The following is a 19,775-nucleotide window of genomic DNA, read 5'->3' on the forward strand; positions in this document are numbered from 1 at the left end:
TGCGCCCCCGCGTCTCCATAGCGATCCTCCCGGCGCGCACCTCGGGGCCGGCTCCCCCCCGGGCTGAACAATACGCGGCGGGGCCGGGGGCGGGGCCCAGCGGGCTGGGGCGGGGAGAGCGCGGCCGAGGGGGCGCGGGCCGAGCGCACCGCCCAGGCAGCGGCCGCGGGGTCCGAGCGGCGCGCGGCGGCCCAGCCCGCCCCGGAGCGCTGCCCCCGCCCCGCCCGGGCCCGCCCCGCTTCCCACGCCGCCCGGCGGAGCGCGCGCGGGGCCCACCTGGAGCCGCCCGAGCCGCGGCCGCCGCAGGTTGATGCGCGGCGCCCTCCCGGGACGCGCGGAGGAGCCATCTTGAAACCAACTTCGCAAACTTCGGCAAAGTGCTCTCGAGGTGGAAGCTGCGGGGGAGAGCGGGCGCGCGGCCCCCGGAGTCCCCGCCGCGGCCCCCGGGGAGGCAGGGCGCGGGCCGCCCCGCGGGCCCGGGGCGCGCGCAGGAGCCGTCCCCCGGCCGCGCCGGGTGCATGCGGGGCCGCGCCGGGTGCATGGATTGTGCTCGGGCGCCCGGCTCGGGCTCGGGCTCGGGCTCCGGGCCATGGCGCCGCCGCCGCCGCCCGCGCTGCCCGCGCTGCCCGCGCTGCTGCTCTTGGCCGCGGCCGCCGCCCTCCCGGCGCTGGGGCTGCGAGCGGCCGCCTGGGAGCTGCGCGCGCCCGGCGGCGCCCGCGCCTTCGCCCTGGGTGCGGGCTGGACCCCCGCGCCGGCCGCCGCGCGCACCTCGCGGGCGCTGCGGGAGCCGCTGGACGGGAGCCCCGACGGGCGGGGGCGCCCGGGGGGGCGCCCGCTGCCGCTGCCGCTGCCGGTCCGCCCGGGGGCCCGCGGGGCCCCGACGGCGCTGCGCCTCCGCTCGAGGGTGCGCGCACACGGCCCGGCAGGGTGCGGCGCCCGGGAGCGGCGCGGAGCGGCCCCCCGCGCGGAGCTGAGCGCTGCGCTCCCCGGCCCGCCGCCCGGCGCGGTGCTCCGCCTCCCGGCCCCCGGCGGCGGCGGCGGGGCCACGCTGCCCCGGGCGCTCGCGGCCCTGACCCGGCTCCCCGCCTGCAGCTGCCCGCGGCGGGGGCGCTCGGCCCGCCTGCGCCTGCGCCTGCGCCTGCTGTGCGCTCCGCGGCGCGGGGCCGGCGAGGGCCGGGTGGGGCCGGCGATGGAGGCGGCCGCGGGGACGCCCTCCCCGGCGCCGCCGAGCCTTGCCCAGGGCCGGCCCCAGGGCCGGGGGGCGCGAAGGGCGCGGCGCGGCGCGGGCGGCAGCACCGCCCCCCAGTTCCCGCTGCCCAGCTACCAGGTGTCGGTGCCCGAGAACGAGCCTGCGGGCACCGCGGTCATCGAGCTGCGCGCGCACGACCCCGACGAGGGCGAGGCGGGGCGCCTGAGCTACCAGATGGAGGCCCTGTTCGACGAGCGCTCCAACGGCTACTTCCTCATCGACGCGGCCTCGGGCGCCGTGAGCACGGCCCGCGCGCTGGACCGCGAGACCAAGGACACGCACGTGCTCAAGGTGAGCGCGCTGGACCACGGCTGGCCGCGGCGCTCGGCCGCCACCTACCTCACCGTCACGGTCAGCGACACCAACGACCACAGCCCGGCCTTCGAGCAGTCCGAGTACCGCGAGCGCGTGCGTGAGAACCTGGAGGTGGGCTACGAGGTGCTGACCATCCGCGCCACCGACGGCGACGCGCCCTCCAACGCCAACATGCGCTACCGCCTGCTGGAGGGCGCCGAGGGCGTCTTCGAGATCGACGCGCGCTCGGGCGTGGTGCGCACCCGGGCGCCGGTGGACCGGGAGGAGGCGGCCGCCTACCAGCTGCTGGTGGAGGCCAACGACCAGGGCCGCAACCCGGGCCCGCTCAGCGCCACCGCCACCGTGCACATCGTGGTGGAGGATGAGAATGACAACTACCCCCAGTTCGGCGAGAAGCGCTACGTGGTCCAGGTGCCCGAGGACGTGGCGGTCAACACACCTGTCCTGCGCGTGCGGGCCACCGACCGCGACCAGGGCCAGAACGCGGCCATCCACTACAGCATCGTCAGCGGGAACCTGAAGGGCCAGTTCTACCTGCACTCCCTGAGCGGCAGCCTGGACGTGATCAACCCGCTGGACTTCGAGGCCGTCCGGGAGTACACGCTCCGCATCAAGGCCCAGGACGGCGGCCGGCCTCCCCTCATCAATTCCTCGGGGCTGGTCTTGGTGCAGGTGCTGGACGTCAACGACAACGCCCCCATCTTTGTGAGCAGCCCTTTCCAGGCAGCTGTGCTGGAAAACGTGCCTCTGGGCCACTCAGTGCTGCACATCCAGGCGGTGGACGCGGACGCAGGTGAGAACGCCCGGCTGCGCTATCGCCTGGTGGACACGGCGTCCAGCTCCTTGGGCGGTGGGGGTCCCGGGACCGAGGACCCCGGCTCTCCTCCGGACTTCCCGTTCCAGATCCACAACAGCTCCGGCTGGATCACCGTGTGCGCGGAGCTGGACCGCGAGGAGATAGAGCACTATAGCTTTGGGGTGGAGGCCGTCGACCACGGCTCCCCGCCCATGAGCTCCTCGGCCAGTGTGTCCATCACGGTGCTGGACGTAAACGACAACGACCCGGTGTTCACCCAGCCCGTATACGAGCTGCGTCTGAATGAGGACGCGGCCGTGGGGAGCAGCGTGCTGACCCTGCGGGCCCGTGACCGAGATGCCAACAGCGTGATCACCTACCAGCTCACAGGTGGCAACACCCGCAACCGCTTCGCCCTCAGCAGCCAGAGTGGCGGCGGCCTCATCACCCTGGCCCTGCCGCTGGACTACAAGCAGGAGCGGCAGTACGTCCTGGCGGTGACCGCGTCCGACGGCACCCGCTCGCACACCGCGCAGGTCTTCATCAACGTCACCGACGCCAATACCCACCGGCCGGTCTTCCAGAGCTCGCACTACACCGTGAGCGTCAGCGAGGACCGGCCGGTGGGCACCTCCATTGCCACCATCAGTGCCACCGACGAGGACACGGGTGAGAATGCGCGCATCACCTATGTGCTGGAGGACCCCGTTCCGCAGTTCCGCATCGACCCAGACACTGGCACCATCTACACCATGACCGAGCTGGACTATGAGGACCAGGCCGCCTACACGCTGGCCATCACCGCTCGGGACAATGGCATCCCTCAGAAGTCCGACACCACCTCCCTGGAGATCCTCATCCTCGACGCCAACGACAACGCCCCCCGGTTCCTGCGGGATTTCTACCAGGGGTCCGTCTTTGAGGATGCACCCCCATCAACCAGCGTCCTCCAGGTCTCTGCTACCGATCGGGACTCGGGCCCCAATGGCCGCCTGCTGTACACCTTCCAGGGTGGGGACGACGGTGATGGGGACTTCTACATCGAGCCCACGTCCGGTGTGATCCGGACGCAGCGCCGGCTGGATCGGGAGAACGTGGCTGTGTACAACCTCCGTGCCCTGGCCGTGGACCGGGGGAGTCCAGCACCCCTTAGCGCCTCAGTGGAAATCCAGGTGAGCGTCCTGGACATCAATGACAACCCCCCCGTGTTTGAGAGGGACGAACTGGAGCTGTTTGTGGAGGAGAACAGCCCGGTGGGGTCAGTGGTGGCAAGGATCCGTGCCAATGACCCTGACGAGGGTCCCAACGCCCAGATCATGTATCAGATTGTGGAGGGCAATGTGCCGGAGGTCTTCCAGCTGGACCTGCTGAGCGGGGACCTGCGCGCCCTGGCTGAGCTGGACTTCGAGGTGCGGCGGGAGTACGTCCTGGTGGTGCAGGCCACCTCGGCCCCGCTGGTGAGCCGGGCCACGGTGCACATCCGCCTGCTGGACCAGAACGACAACCCGCCCGTGCTGCCCGATTTCCAGATCCTCTTCAACAACTACGTTACCAACAAGTCCAACAGCTTCCCCAGCGGCGTGATTGGCCGCATCCCGGCCCATGACCCGGACCTCTCCGACAGCCTCAACTACACCTTCCTGCAGGGCAACGAGCTGCAGCTGCTGCTGCTCGACCCGGCCACCGGCGAGCTGCAGCTTAGCCGCGACTTGGACAACAACCGGCCACTGGAGGCGCTCATGGAGGTGTCCGTTTCCGGTGAGTGGCCCCCAGGGCTCCCGCTGGGCCGCCTGGGGAGCCGCAGGGACCTGCAGGGGTGGGGGGCGCCTGACGTGCCGGGGCGCATCGGGGCAGGGCCCAGGCAACTCTGGGGCTTTGTGGCCTCTGGTGTGATGGTTGGTGCCGCGAGCTGGGGGCGTGCTCCCCACCGAGGCCAAGGGAGTGGGAGGGGTACGGCGCTGCTTCCCTCAGCATTTTTGCTGGAAGCAGTCCTGGGCTGCTTCAGGTTCAAGACCCGGGCATTTTGGGCGCCTTCCTCAGCACGCTGCAGCTCTGGCTTGTGCCATTAAAACGTGCTCTCCGGGGTTATCGGAGTCGTCTTGGTTTGCTTGGCGATGCTCTGCAGTCAGCCGTCTGCTTGTCTGGCAAGATCAAAGGTCACTGCCCGCCCCTTGTGCTGGTTGGAAATTGCTGGATGGTTCCCTGAGTCACCCCGTAATATGGCTGGAGTTGATTCCCGCGGTGTCTCTTTTCCTGTCTCCTCCAGATAATAACAATCCGGCTCATGTGTGCCCGTCTGTCTGGGAGCTCTTTGAAAAGCATAGCCTCGTTTGATCTTGGCTTCTGCTCCTGGACACGAGCTTATAATTTGGGTGTTACGGAGAGGCCTGCCCAGTTTGGTGGTGGAGCCGGTGTGGGAATCCGGCTGGCCCTCTCTGGGGCTGGAGGTGAGCAGAGGAGAGGTGGTCTCAGCCCAGCGGGCTAATGCTCGGCAGCAAAGCGTTGGTCCTCCGTGCTGTTGGTCCCCGTGTGCCTGCAGGGCCAGGGAGAGGGCACAGGTCGAGGGTGTGGGAATTGGGGGACAGAGCGGCTCCTTAAGGGGGCCTGTTTGAGGACGTGGTCTGCTGGTGCAGGCAGGTGATCTTAATCACGAGACCAAACCATCACCAACAAAAGCTTGGAGCCCGGGGGTTGTTTGAGTCAATTGTCTCGGTTGACTCTTTTGAACAATAAATTATTAGGGCACAGTATCACGGTGGGAGCCCTTCAAGCATTAAAAAATTGATTTTCTGATTTGTTTTGTTTTCACGGGTGGTTATCACTCGTGATACGCCAAGGGTGGCAAACAGGTTCCAGCTTCAGTTGTTTGCTCATAAGATCCGGGACTTACAGGTCAGTAAGTCCAGTTTTGGAGTGAGCAATCCTTCACCGTGGATTTTGGCGGCACAGTCTATCTGCAGGTGAACATGTTAGGTTTTGTGAGGTTGTGAATATGAGTAGAGAATATGGAAGAGGCCCATGGGGCAGATTGTTAACCAGGTTATGGGTATTCCAAGCAACGACCAATTACAAAAAAAGTCTCTTTCCTAAATTCCATTTGCATTTCTTGAAGTTTTGTTTTTTTTTTCCTTATGCTACTGTATCTGCTAGATGAAACGGGGTGGAAAATACCCCGTGTAGAAATGACTTGGCAACATCACGGGGTTTTCGTTTCATAGGGGACACATGGGGCTTTAGTGGGAACGGTGGATGCGGAAGCAGGGATGTGGTGTGCATCCGAAGCATCAGGAATGCGCCCCCCCTCTCATGGCAGCCGGATAACAGGGCTTAGGCTGGATTTTGTTCACAAGAGGGTAGTTACTGAGGGCTGCTTGCCTTCCTGGAGGGCCCACGGCTGGTTGCGAGGACCACAGTTGAAGGCGGGCTGGGGATCTGGGCTCAATAGGGGACTGTCTTGGTGACCCGGTGCTGGGCTCTGACCCTGTGGTGACGAAGGCTTGTGCCATTCAGGCACTGGGCCTCAGGGGTGGGGCTCCCCAAGAATAAATGGTTACCTTTCCCTGGGTTCTGATTAGACAGCAACAGTTTTATAAACTCTTGCACTGCTGACACTTATTCCTCTGGTAACTGGGCGGTGAGCAGTGTTATGCTTCTTGCTGGAGAGAAAATGCTCGAGGAATTCGTTGCTAAGCTGACTGTTCCAGCGCCAAGTCCTCGCTCAGTGCTGACTCCTTGCTGGGGTTTGAAGTGGGCACCTTGGGATGCTCTGCAGCCCTCAGACCACTTGCCTGCTACTGAATGTTCCGGAGAAGCAAAGGCTGTAAACTCTCAAGTCTGTGATTCCAAACAGCAGAGAATTGTGTAGAAACACACAGAACAAAAAGATTGATCTTTGAAGGAGGCAAGGTGGATTCTTAGATTTTGTAAAGAAACAATGGGGAAAGCTGTTGTTTGGGACTCACACCCTGTTTTCATTGAAGTGTTATTGGCTTTTCCGGATTTACAGCCCTGCCCTAAAGCCTCCAAGATGACATGCGTTATTACTGCCCTGGAGGTGCTGGATGGAGGAGTGGATTCTGTGGGAGCCAGGCCGGGAAGGGCTGTGTGCAGCCAGCAGAGGAGCCTGTTGTGAGGGTGCACACTGGGGAGGGCCTGAGGTGGCCAGGCATGGGAGTGGGCCTGCAGGGTGAGGAGGGCCTACGGAGGAGAGGACCTGCCCGGGGGGGGGGCATGGGGGGCCTGCTTGGGCAGGGCCTACAGAGGAGAGGGACTGCAGGTGGAGAGAGCCTGCAGGGGGGAAGGACCTGTAGGGAGGAGGGCCTGCAGGGGGGAGGGCCAGCAGCAGGGGGGAGGGCCAGCCTCCTGGGGGTGGTTGGGGAGGTCTTCATTGGGAGTGCTTACAGGAGGGAGTTCCCTGCCTGGGGGGGGGGCCTGGAAGGCCTTTCCTTTTGCCAGGTCAGGGGTTTTGCCCAAGCATCTTGACTGTGAGTAGGTAATTGGTTTACGGAGCCGCCGAAGAGCAGAACACCATTTGAAAATGCTTTTGAATTAGGAAATAGTCACATTCAAATAACTGCCATTTTTGGAGGACATCCAGCGATACAAAATGCTTATTTTTTGACATGGCAGTTTTTGAACGAGGTTTAAAATTCCGTGATTGGGACCTTCTTATGGATGTCTTATAAAAATCGTGTTTGCATTTTTCAAAGTGGTCCAGCTGCTAACCCAGCAGGACCCTTCAAGCACCAAATACTTTTCTCTAATCTTTCTAGATGTCAGCTTTTACTAAGGTCTACATTTATAATCCGGCCAGAACATGTGTGTGCCTGTGGGGTTAGGGCAGGACATGGCCCTCTGTGGGAAATGAGCCTGCGTTTGTGGGCGTTGCAGATCCGCGGATGTGGGACTAGCTCGTGTGGGGTAGCGAGTCATTCAGACACGCCGGGAAATAGTGCAACGTGGTGAAATGAGGTTGAGCAAACCCGGTGTGCCGGGGTGGCTCAGCAGGGTGAACGTCAGACTCTTGATCTCGGCCCAGGTCTTGATCTTGGGGTCCTGAGATCAAGCCCTGCGTCAGGCTCCGTGCTGGGCATGGAGCCTCCTTAAAAAATATAAAATAAAGGTCGAGCAAGCTTTCCGTCGTTGACCTTGGTGGGGAGTATATGGCATGAAGTCGCTGAGGCCTCGTGAAGCTTTAGAAAGTATCTGCCTGGTTAAGATACAGGGTATGGCGGGGAATTCTCGACAGGTGATTGCAGACAAGGAAGTAGAGAGGGGGCCACCGTGCCGGGCTGTGTCTGCCACTTAGCGTTAGGGTCCCTCCCAGGTCTCACGGTGAGGAAAGGCTGGAGCTGCTGAAGCCGTGTGAGCCGTGGAGCCGACTCCCCGATGACACCCCGCGCCCCGGGAGGGTTGGGTGCTTCTCACAGCTGCTAGCATCGAGGGCTTCCCCGTAACTCCGGGGGTAGCCACTTGCTAGCATACTTTCAGAAACAAAAGAGTGTTTGTCCCTTTACTGAGCACCTACTGTATGCCGGCCCCGGGGAGCTAGCGTGGCCCTGCTCTCCAGGGAGTTCGGGGGGCGCCGAGGAGCCGGTACACGCAGTGAACACACAACTGCCATCGAGGAGAGGGAGATGCAGGAGGAGGTGAGCAGGGTGTGGGGGGAGCCCCCTGAACCGCACAGGGCTGACTCAGGGGGTGGGGCTCGGTGGCTGGTGGGGGAGATCTCGAGGGAGGACCGGGTGTGTCTGAGCTGCCCATGGGGAGGTGGCTCCCTGCAGTGAGCTCGGAGGCCAGGGGAGGCATGGGGGTGGCCGAGGAGCGTGGGTGGACAAGGTGGGGTCTGTGAGGTTAGATGGTAAGGCGCGGGGGCGATGACAGGCTTGATCAGCCCACTGCTCCACGTGCCAGGGCCTCCCCAGGCACGACCTGCCTGCACATGGCATGATCCTGCCCGGAGCAGAGCAGGGCCCTGGAGGCTTGACGGCACATCCAGGGCAGCCCCAGGATTTGAACCCGGATGGTGGCTTCCAAGCCATGTTCTCTCAGGCTGTGCTTTCCAGAACAAACCGGCTCCAGGAGCACAAGGGTGAGATGAGGGAGGTACCCCTACGGAGCTGGGGTCCTTGCAGGGGAGGCTGGCTTTGGGAGGGGGGCACGAGACCATGTGTGGCTATGGCACCTCTGACCATTGTCACTAAGATGGCTGGACACACAGGTCTGGGCAGGAGAGACCAGCTGGAGTCCTGGCCAGAGGTGGTCAGCATGGCCTCAGGGTGATAGAGAGGACAGTCGTTGCTGGGGGTGGTCAGTGACCAGTCTGCAGGGGTGTGAGGGCATTTGGGCAGGGGATGCGTGTGACAGGAATGGGACCCCGGTGTGGCCTCGAGGAGCCATGGCCCCCATGGCCTGTGGGCAGCAATGGCTCTGCTCAGGAATAACCACACACAAGGGGACAACGGGAGGGTCAGGGCTCCGGGGGCTGCAGGTCCCAAAGTGGGTCACTTATGGGGGCTGGGTAGCCTGGGGACAGAGATGTGACTCTAATTAACCAAAGGGAGGTCCTTGGTGGCCCCCATGAGAGCCGAGTGGGGGGGCTGGGGAGCCCCTCAGAGGAGCAGAGGACAGGCCTATGGGGCTGAGGGCAGGTGGGGTGGCCACAGGGATGTGGAGCCTGCAGTGACCCAGGCTCAGTTGAGGGCCGGGAGGACCTGACTGGCTAACACAGCACCATACAGGCCTTCTGGTCCCTCTACCTACCTGTGCAGGTACTCACCTAGTGCAGGCACCAGACCTTCCAGGGGCACCAGGGGTGAGGGCTAAGCCTCAGTGGCCAAGCTGAGTATAGACAGGGCTGCTGGGGACGGTCACTTCTATTTCTCTTTGACTCGCAGGATCTGTGATGGGGAGCAGGAGGGTCAGGGGAGGATGGGGGAGCAGAGGGTCAGGGGAGGATGGCAGGGGACCAAGGCCACAGGGATGCACAGGAGGGCCAGGGCATCCCATCTCAGCACTGGTTATGTGGTGACCTGAAGTCTCCTTGTGGTCCCACCTACCACTCAGAGTGACAGGGAGATTGTTATTTAAATGTAGGAAAGGCTGCAGGCAGGTGAACCCCTTGGAAGGAGGGGGGGACAGAGCTCCTGTATGGAAATAGACTGGGGTGTTGGTGTGCTGGGGACGCCCAAGCTCCGTCCACGGCCCCAGCCACTGCTGGAAAGATGTGCACACCTGCCCATGTGACAGCCCCAAACAGAAAGCCGTCAAGGAAGCGGGTCGGGACGGTGGCTGCCTGGGCCTGGCAGCGGCGTCCGTGCCCTGAGGGGCGTGTTGTGTGGCACGGGGCCACGGGCCTCCACCCTGCCAGCACTCGGATGCAAACAGAAGTAGATTTTATCGTGTAGGGCTGGGCGTGTGGAAAATATTCCCGAATCTGGCATGATTCTTCTCTGCTCGCAGCCTTGGGGGTAATAGTTCTCTGGTGTTTCTGCTCCTCCTGTAACCTGAACACATAGGTTTGTAGGAAAGCCGTAGGATTCCTGCACCCTGGGGGTGGGTGGGTGGGGTTAAGTGAGCCCTGCTCCCTGCGTGTTTGGGGAGGGTCACTGGGGTGGCCTGAGGAAGCATGGAAGGTGTGGGGTCTCAGGGTGTAAGGGGCAGGGAACTAGCCTTGAGTTTGTGGGGGATGACGGGGACCCCCTCTGTGTCTCCCCTGTGAGTCTGCTGGGCTGCTCTGTCTACACTGTGGGTGCTGTGCCCTGGCTGTCGGTTATTCATGGACTGAGCCTGAGGGGCCTAGAAGGAGGGTCCCCCTGCAGAGACCACGGGGGACCAGGGGAGGCCAGCACAGAAGACAGGACGCCCCTTAGGCCCCACTCTGGGTCCCTCCGGGCCTTGCTGGGGCCGTGGCCCCGGGGGAAGAGGTCTGCTCCCCTGGCTGTGTTCTCGTGCTTTGGCTTCAGATAAGAACTTGTGAAGACCTTGGTGATCTGTTCCCCTTTCTGGGTGTGAACATTCCAGAGCTGGGAAAAGCCCGTCAGCAGCTCTTCATCGTTCTATCACTCCAGTGAGCGTCTCCTGATGTCCTGGAGATGGGCCAGGGTTTCTCTTAAACGCGCACACAGACATGTACACACATGTGCACACAGAGTCATACATGCACACACAGTGAACACAGGTACGCAGACACACATACATGCAAAACACAAATAAACATGCACACATACAGACATCCATGCACACATATGCATATATGTGGACACATATGTAGACCTAGATATAGACACGTGCACAGATGCACAAATACATATGCACACACAGACATGCACGTATGCATACATGTGAACATACACCTAGACGCAGGTACACACAGACACACAAATACACAGTGCATGGACAGACACACATGTACACACATATGCATACATGTGGATACATGTAAACACATGCATACAGGTGGACATACACCTAGGTATAGGTACACACACAAATATGCACATGTGCACGTACAGACGTGCATGTACACACATACACATACATGTGGACACATGTAAACATGCATATAGGTAGACATACACCTAGACACAGGCACACACAAGTATGCACATGTGCGGGATCCCTGGGTGGCGCAGCGGTTTAGCGCCTGCCTTTGGCCCAGGGCGCGATCCTGGAGACCCCGGATTGAATTCCACGTCGGGCTCCCGGTGCATGGAGCCTGCTTCTCCCTCTGCCTGTGTCTCTGCCTCTCTCTCTCTCTGTGTGACTATCGTAAATAAATAAAAAATTAAAAAAAATATGCACATGTGCATGCAGAGACATGCATGCACATGCATACACGTGGACACATATAGACATGTAGACACAGGTACACATATATGCACAAATACACATAGACGCAATACACATATGTACGCACACACAGTTTAACAACTTTGGAGGCGGATCGTGTGTGTAAGCCTTCCTTCCAGCCACCCTGACACACCCCAGCAACCTTCGCTGTAGTGAGAGGGTCGTGTTGGGGCCGGGACATTGTGGACCGTGGACCGTGGCCCTCCCGTGAAAGGGGTCACACAAGCCTTTAGCTTGTAGGGTCACCCAGTGGGCATCATGATGTCAAGGGTGCCAGGTGTGTGGCGGGTCACCCCCCGTGGCTGCTGGGATGGACCCTGCGGCGGCTCCTCCGCAGTGTTTGTCGTGATGTGCCATCGCGGAGGACGAGCCTAGGTTTCTGCTTCAACCCTGTGGGTGGGGGGAGAGTCCCTCCACCTTCCAGGCGGGAAATGGGTGGGAAAGGGCACACGCCATGCTTTGTGGTTGTGGAAGTGTGAGAGGTGAGCGAAGCCCACCCAGCCCCTGGCCCTGTCACCAGCCCTGTCGGATTCACAGGCCCGACTCATAGCTGCCACAGAGCTGACTGCGCAGGTTTGCTCTCCAGGGATGTTCAGATTGTTCCCGACCCTCCACGGTGGCCCAGGGGTGGGGGGCTTCCTGGCCTTGAGGGACCTCACTGGCTTTCCCAAGCCTCGCCCCAGGGCACCCCCTGTCTGCACGTGGAGCTGGTGGTGGATGGCTCTGTGCCTCAGTTTCCCCCCTGCACAGCCTGGCCGGCACCATCCACAGGGTGTGGGTGGGTGTACTGGGCATGCCGTGCTGTCGGGACACGGAGGGACGGGCTGGCCTTCTCCACCTGGTCCCTTTGCTGCGGCCTGACTCTTCCCTCTGGCTGCTGGTTGAGCAGGTGCGAGGACGGCCTCCTGCACCGCCTGGTGGAGGCCTTTCCTCCTCTGAGCCCGTCTGTCCTTTCTGCCTCTCCGGCTGCTCCAGCACGCCAGGACGGTGCAGGAGGCCTGTCGCCTTGGAGGGGAATGCAGGCGACTCTGATGGAGGGGAGCTTGGTGCTGTGACGCACCCCCCCCCCCCCCCCCGCCTCTTCCCCCAGAGGCAGAGGCCATGCGTCTTGCAGGACGTTAGGACCACAACTGTTTTGAATGAGCCTTGGTCGGGGACTTCAGGTGCCTGTGATAACTTGAGGGGACAGTGTGGTCCAGCCACGGGTGGCCTTGGGGTGGCCTCCTGCCAGTAGGCCAGTGGGCCCAACGCTCAGAAGGCAAGAGCTGCGGGAGTCCCACTGAGGCCCTGAGCTGTCGGACCAGCCTGTGTGGCCCTGTGATGCCACGTCGCAGCCCTGCCCTCTCCTCCGGCTGCCCCTCACCTGTTGTCTCGTTTCTGCTGATAGTGTGCAGACTTTCAGTCCCTCCATGGCACTGTGCTGCCTCCACTCCTCTGGCCCTACCCTCTGCCCCCCTCCTCCTCTCCCCTGGGACTTTGAGGTCAAGTGGTCAGTGCCTGACCTCTGCAGACCTGGGGGGAGACTGGCCTCAGAGCCAGGACGATGCCCCAAGAGGCCATCCAAGGGTCATCTAAGGGCCCCATCACCACACTGCTTGGGGCTGTGGGCCATCCCCCCCCCAAAGCCCCACCTTGTCATCTCTACAGAATCCAGAGACTCCCCATTTTATAGGCAAAGACATAGAGGCTGCAGAGCCCCTAGCAGTAGGCAGTCAGGCTCCCGTTTTGTGGTCCGGGTCTCTAACCACAGGTGACCCCACCGTGGGCCAGTGGCTAAGCCCTGCAAGGAGGAGCAATGTGGAATGGCAGCCCTGGGGACGCAGGTGTGGGGTGACCCCGAACAGGAGGGCTGTGGGTCACGTGTGCATCATGCCTGATTCCACGGGAGCCCTCCAGGTGAGCAGGGATGCAGCCGCTGCACGATGAGGGCAAGGGGGTCCTGGCAGCTGTCCCTGAGTCTTCGTGGGGCCTCCAGAGCTGTATCACAGGAAACTGTGGAGTGTGGGACCTATGTGCATAGGTGCGGGGAGGGGCCTGAACCTGTGCGGTGGTCAGAGTCAGAGGCAGTGGGGAGGTGGACAGCGCCGGGGGCTCATGCTGAACTCGCTGACGTGCCCTTGGGGCCCTCCAGCTTCGAGAGCACAGATTGTCCTGGCCAAGGACCAGCCGGCCTTCCTTCCTTCGTTCGTTCCTTCCTTCCTTCCTTCGTTCCTTCCTTCCTTCCTTCCTTCCTTCCTTCCTTCCTCTCTCCCTCTCTCCATCAATCAGAATTTTTCCTTCTTTTTCAATTGTTTCAACTTCTAGTTCTCAATTTTTTGGGGGAAGGGTTTAAAAAATATCGAATCTAAGTGATACTTGGTTAAGGTAAACTTACAGCAGCTAGTTCAAACAAAGTCATATGCTGTGTTAGCGTTCAGAGATAAGAACTCTCTTGCAGGGTAATAAACTTTTATCAGCGAGTTGACTGTCAAAGGACGGTTTTCACAGAGTAAGGTTGTTCAAGCTGCCGTGCAGCCCCACTTTGGAGACAGCCACACGTGGCCGTGGTCCCCGCAGCTGTCCCTGGCTGCTTTGTGACACATCTCTGGTGTCGGAAAGAGCACGAGGTTTCCCTGGCGGTGAAGCCCAGGTGGCACTCTGGGTGCTGATTGCTAACACTGGTCAAGTTAGCCCCCTCTGGGCCTCAGTGACCACTGAGACGAGATGGTGGGAGGGTCATCACCCAGGACCCTCATCCTGACTCCAACCCTGTAATCGTTTTATAGACGAAGGATCAGAGAAAAACAGAAACCCAGCCTGAAGGTGTGGCTGTGTCTTGGGAAAACTTTTTCTTGCCATGAACATTGCAGCTGCTGAGAAATTACCTCATTTAAAAGCTATCATGAAGTATTTGCGAATCATGGATCTGGTAGGGGGTTACTATCTAGAATACATAAAGAACCACTACAACTCAACAAGAGAGAAACCACCCGATTAAAAGATGGACAACGGACTTGGTTTTTCCAATGAAGACGAACACGTGGGCAACAAGCACATGAAAAAGATGCTCAACATCACTCCTCCTCAGGAAAATGCAAACCAGAACCATAATGAGATACAACCTCACACCTTTAGGGTGGTGATCGTAAAAGCAAAACAGAGCAGAAAATAAGGGATGGCTACGATGGGGAGAAATTCGACCCTCATTCCCTGTTAGTGGGGATGTAAAATAGCGCAGCCACCATGGAAGACAGTATGGCACTTCCTCAAAAAACTACACATAGAATGGCCAGAGGATCCAGGAATCCCACTTCTGGGTATAGACACAGAAGAAGTGAAAGCAGAGCCTGGATCAGGTACTTGCAACCCTATACTCACAGCAACGTGGTTCGTGATAGTCGGAAGGTGGAGGCACCCAAGTGTCCATGGGCAGATGAATGGATGAGCAGAAATGGCATATCCGTACAATGGGATTTTAGTTCCATTTTAGTCAGCTTTGAAAGGGAGGGAGATTGGGACCCGTGCTACAACATGGATGAAAAATTAGGACATTGTGCCCCGTGAAATAAGCCAGGCATGAAAGGACACGTATCGTAGGAGATAATGAAGTTCCTAGGGTGGCCGCGTTCACAGAGACCCGAGGTAGGATGGTGGGCCCCAGGGCTGGGGGAGGGAGGGGGCAGTGAGTGCCTAAAGGGGACAGGGTTTCAGTTCTGCAACATCAAGAGTCCTGGAGACTGATGGAGGTGATGGTCGCACCGCAGCGTGAATACGCTTAATGCCACCAACTGTTCAAATGTTTTAAAGTCTTCAATTTTGTTTGTATTTTACCACAATAAAAAAGTGCTAATAAAACCGTTCTGACCACTTAGGTGCTGGACGTGTGGGAGCAGGTGCCTCTGCCTGTGGTTTCGGGCACACTGTTTGCACCGGAGTTGAGTGGCTCAGCCCGGCCCCCTATTGTCCTGTCCGGGGGTCCTCATTCTGTGCGTTTCCAGACTTTCCACTGGTGTCCTGACATCGTAAACAGCAAAAGGGGTGGGTGCTTTAGTGTAACTTTGGTGTCTGAACATGTGTGAAATCTCTTTGGTGTTTGACTAGGTGTTTGAAGCTGCAAGATGAACATGTACCTTGTTCTAGAAGCCCAGGGTGAGAAGAAGGGTCCTCGGGGCCCTGGGCACACAGGTGACCCCAGTGTCTTGCAGCCCAGCCTGGGAGGGAGGCCGATGACGGGCTCGGGGCTGGAGATTCAGGCCCGACCCCACTGCTCGGGGAGCACAGGGGGGGCTCTGCTCTCGCCAACCCCACCCTGCCCCTCGGCCCCCTCTCCTCGTGACCGAGTCAGCCTGCAGGCCTAGGCGGATTTTTATTGGCAATTTTAACATGTTTAAGCAGTTGGGCTTGAACTTTCTCCGCTTTCATTTTTATTGAGATGAAATTCTCCATGTCACAGCACACAGCTCCGTGGCATTTGGTGCATTTGCACTGATATGCTGCCCCCGCCTCTGTCCCCTGAAGCATTTGTGTCACACCTGAAGGGAACCCTGGACCCATCCTGGCCACTCCCCATCTCCCTGCTCCAAACCTGGGAGGCACCAGTTTTCTGTCCCTGTGCGTTGGCCTGTTCTGGAGATTTCTGATCAGAATCACATACTGTGTAGGCTTTTGCATCTGGCTGTTTCCACCGAGCACCTTGCTTGGGGGTTTGCCCGCCTGGTGGCCCGCGTCACTGCTTCACTGCCATCTACGTCGACTCTTGGAAGCTAGCGACACGAGGGTGTCCTCTGCTGTCCCAGACTGCCAGAGGACAGGTGACTGTCACCAGAGTTGCTAGAGCAACCTCGGAAAACCGGAATATTCCGTGGCACAGGTCGGGGGGGTAGTCATTTGAGAGGACTGGACACAGTGTTAGCTCCGTGACGATGGCCTGAGAGGTGAGGAGGGACCCTCGGAGCATCACAAGCGTGCACTGTCTCTGTCTGTAACTTCCTAGCCCCTGGGAGGGGAGGTGGCCTGAGTGAGGAGTTCCAGAGTCTTCTATGTGACTCTGCCCTGTTTTTAAGATAGGATGTGGGGGGAGCTTACTTGTGTAAGCACCCTGGTCAGCCAGTGGATGTGGCAAGTCAGGGGGACCCTGCAGGTAAAGGACGGTGGGGAGACGCTTCTCAGGGAGCCCAGGAGCAATGAGCGTCCTCGGTGGGTGTTACTGAAGGGTGGGGGGTGAGGACCTGGGTGTTGGTGAGTGGCTCCAATTAGGGGCTTGCAAGCTGCAGCTTCTGGGGAGGGAGGTAAGCTCACTGGTGCTGAGCAGAATTATCCTCGGGGCTCGGGGGCTGGGGTCTGCAAGGTGGTACGGCCAGGGGTCAGGTCTGCGGCGGCGATGAGGGTGGCGTCTTGGGATTGCTTTTGGCTGAGCTGTGTCAGGTCCCTGCTGGGCATCTCCTTGGCCCCTTGTTCCTTCTGGAGTTTGTGTACAGAGAGGGTTTGAGGTTTGGATTTGTGTGTGATGTGAAGGCACGTAACCCAAGCTCCCGCTCTGCGCACCTTCTGGAAGGGTCTTCCTCACCTACAGATCTTTATAGGCTGCCACCTGGCTTGATGCAGGCTTCCCCGGGAGCCAAAGGGGCTGTGACGGGATGGATGTCAGGTTCAGTGAGGGGCCAGGGCCGGTTCTGTTTGGCCCCATTCCTCAAGGTGACAGGCTTGCTGTGTCAGCTTCCTGGGGCTGTAACATGCACCACAAACCGGTGGCTTAGGACAACAGGAATTTATTCTCTCACTGTTCGGGAGGCCAGAAATCTGAAATCAAGGTGTCGGCGGGGCAGCCTTGGGAGGGAGGGCTCTGTGAGAGGCCCCTTCCTGCCTCCTTGGCTGGCCCCGGGTCCCCCCAGCTATGCTTCTGTTGTCAAGTGGCCACCTCCCTGCGTGTGGCCTGTGCGCCCTCTCCTGTGTAAGGACACCTGTCCTACTGAATTACCGGCTCAGCTACTCCCCACTCTGACCCCGTCTCCATTTATATCTTTTTTTTTTTTTTAAAGTAGAAGCCGCACCCAGCATGGAGCCCAACACGGGGCTTGACCTCAGGACCCTGAGGGTCAAGACTTGAGCTTAGATCAACAGACACTTAACCGACTGAGCCACCTGGGCTCCCCCTTAATTTATATCTTCATTATCACCCGCAAAGGCCCTATTTCCAAATCGGGTCACACATCGCAGGTACCACAGGTTAGGACTTCAACATAACATGTTTGGGGGCCACAGCTTAACCCACCACAGCACCTGCCTTCACCTTTAGGTGGTGGCTCTGATGCCTTTGTGTTCAGTGGGATGTCGGAGTTCTGCTTTGTCCCTGGGACCCACGGTTTGGCCCGCTGAGCACCCGAAGCACTGCCTTGGTCTCCCTTACTGTGATGCCACGTGGCCCATCTGGATGCTGCGCCTCTGTCCTCTTTTCCCCTCGGGCTCCTCCAGTGAGACCCAATAGCTCACAGGCCGAGGCTCCCCTTGGGTCGTGTTCACACAGGCCCCCCACTCCCTGTGTCACTTGAGGGATACGAGCGGCGTTGGGCTGCGTGCTCCTGCCTCTGGGCATCCCTTGGGAAGGAGCAGGGTGCAGAGCCCGTGTGGCTTGAGCAACGGCACAGGGGTGCGTGGGGCACTGAGGCACAGTCTGAAGCGATGACAGCGCGGCCTGCCTTTGCCTTTTGTGCCTCACTGCCGAGTGACACGGCTGTGGGAGGCACCTTTTCAATTTAGCTCTCTCCCCTAAGCATGGAAAATTCTCTAACGTATAATTCAGAGTTCCCTAGATCTTCAAAGAGAGAATGGAAAATATGAAAGTTTATTGTTCTGGGCGATTTCCTATGTATCCGGCACGTGGCTGTCAGGGGTCAGGGGTGTGTGTGTGTGCAGGGCAGGAAATACAGCCATGAGTTACAGCGTGTTTGCCAGGGCACTGCACCATGCAGCCAGATGCCCGAGAAAGTGGGACAGGGGCTGGGGCAGGGGCTGGGGCAGGGGCTGGAGCTGGGGCAGGGGCAGGGGCTGGGGCAGGGGCTGGAGCTGGGGCAGGGGCAGGGGCTGGGGCTGGGACAGGGGCTGGGACTGGGATGGGCTGGGGCAGGGGCAGGGGCAGGGGCTGGGGCTGGAGCAGGGCCTGGGGCAGGGAGGGGCAGGGGCTGGGGTTGGGGCTGGGGCAGGGATAGGGGTAGGGGTAGAGGCTAGGGGAGGGGCAGGGGCTGGGACTGGGACAGGGCAGGGGCAGGGCAAGGGCTGGGGCTGCAGCAGGGGCAGGGGCTGTGTGGCTGGGGCAGCGGCAGGGGCTGTGGCTGTGGCTGGGGCAGGGACAGGGGCTGGGGCAGGGGCTCCCGGGGGTGGGGGACACTAGTCAGGGACTGGGTTCTACATCCTGGCTGCACTGCTTACCACCAGATAGAAAGTGACAAGTGCTAGATGAGTCTGTTTGGGGGGAAAACCAGGAGGCAGGAAGCTGAGGGCTTTAGGGTCAGGACAGCTGTCCGAGAGTCCCCGGTTTGGCCTGGGAAAGCCATTGTTTGTGGCTGGGATTCTGTTTTCCCTTCTCTGGTTGGTACTGCCCAGTGGCCTGGTGTGTTTTGACCAGAAGTGAATTTGGAACATCATGAAAATGGGCTGGCTCCTTTCCCTACAGCTGGGGAAGTGAGGCAGGGGAGCCCACAGAGGGGTCCCCCCACCCTGCTCTGTGCCATGGGCCATCGGGGGGAGCCCACCTGGTCCAGGACACTCTGGATTCTTCTTCCACAGAAACGGTGTCTCCACATCTGAGCTCTAGGAAGCTGAGCACCGCAGCCTCCGAGTCTTTCCCTTATAACCACTGCTTGGGGAAACCAAGAGGAGCATCCTGTGGCGGGCCCAGCCGCGACACGGGTTTGGGGGGGATCCCGGGGGTCAGCGGCAGGTGGATTTCGGAAGTAGGGAGGGATGAGCAGTGGTTAGCGCCACAGCATCCTGTCCCGGCTCTTGGGTGTTGCCCGTGTGAACTGGTGAGAGCCCGAGAGAGGGGCCTCTGCTGCCAGGGGAGCGAGGGAGCACAGGGCAGTGGGATGGCTGGGAACCCCCTGGGGGGTGTTGACATGGCAAGAAGGAGCTTTTTTTTCTTTTAAAGATTTTATTTATTTATTCGTTCATGAGAGACACAGAAAGAGGCAGAGACACAGGCAGAGGGAGAAACAGGCTCCATGCAGGGAGCCCGATGTGGGACTCGATCCCAGGACCCCGGGGTCATGCCCTGAGCCCAAGGCAGACGCTCAACCACTGAGCCACCGGAAAGGGCTTTGCAAGTGTGTCCTGTCCTGTTTGGCTTGATGAGATGAGACTGGTGTAGATGCTGCCAGAGGCTGGGGTCCTACCGCGTCGTGTGGGTCGGCTCCACATACCCTTAGCCGTCGGTAGCCGCGTCCAGGATCGCGGTCCAGCCCATCCAGCCGCCTGTGGTTCCGATGCCCAGGGGCAGGCTACGTGTGGGCTACAGTTTGCTGCACACAGAATGCACCCACTGAGCCATCTTGAGTGGACAAGCCGGTGGTATTGAGGACCTTCACACAATCT

General features: G+C 60.2%; 1 protein-coding gene across 1 annotated transcript in view; it reads left to right on the forward strand.

Annotated features, from left to right (window-relative positions):
• Positions 1-235: 235 nt before the first annotated feature.
• Positions 236-19,775, forward strand: part of CELSR1 (cadherin EGF LAG seven-pass G-type receptor 1) — a 135,580-nt gene continuing 116,040 nt past the window's right edge. The window contains 1 exon segment of the mRNA XM_055329418.1: positions 236-4,118. Within this exon segment, the coding sequence (XP_055185393.1) occupies positions 590-4,118 (3,529 nt within the window). The 5' untranslated portion in view covers positions 236-589.

This window comes from Nyctereutes procyonoides, unplaced genomic scaffold (genome assembly GCF_905146905.1).
Source record: "Nyctereutes procyonoides isolate TBG_1078 unplaced genomic scaffold, NYPRO_anot_genome, whole genome shotgun sequence".
Classification (NCBI taxonomy): Eukaryota; Metazoa; Chordata; class Mammalia; order Carnivora; family Canidae; genus Nyctereutes; species Nyctereutes procyonoides.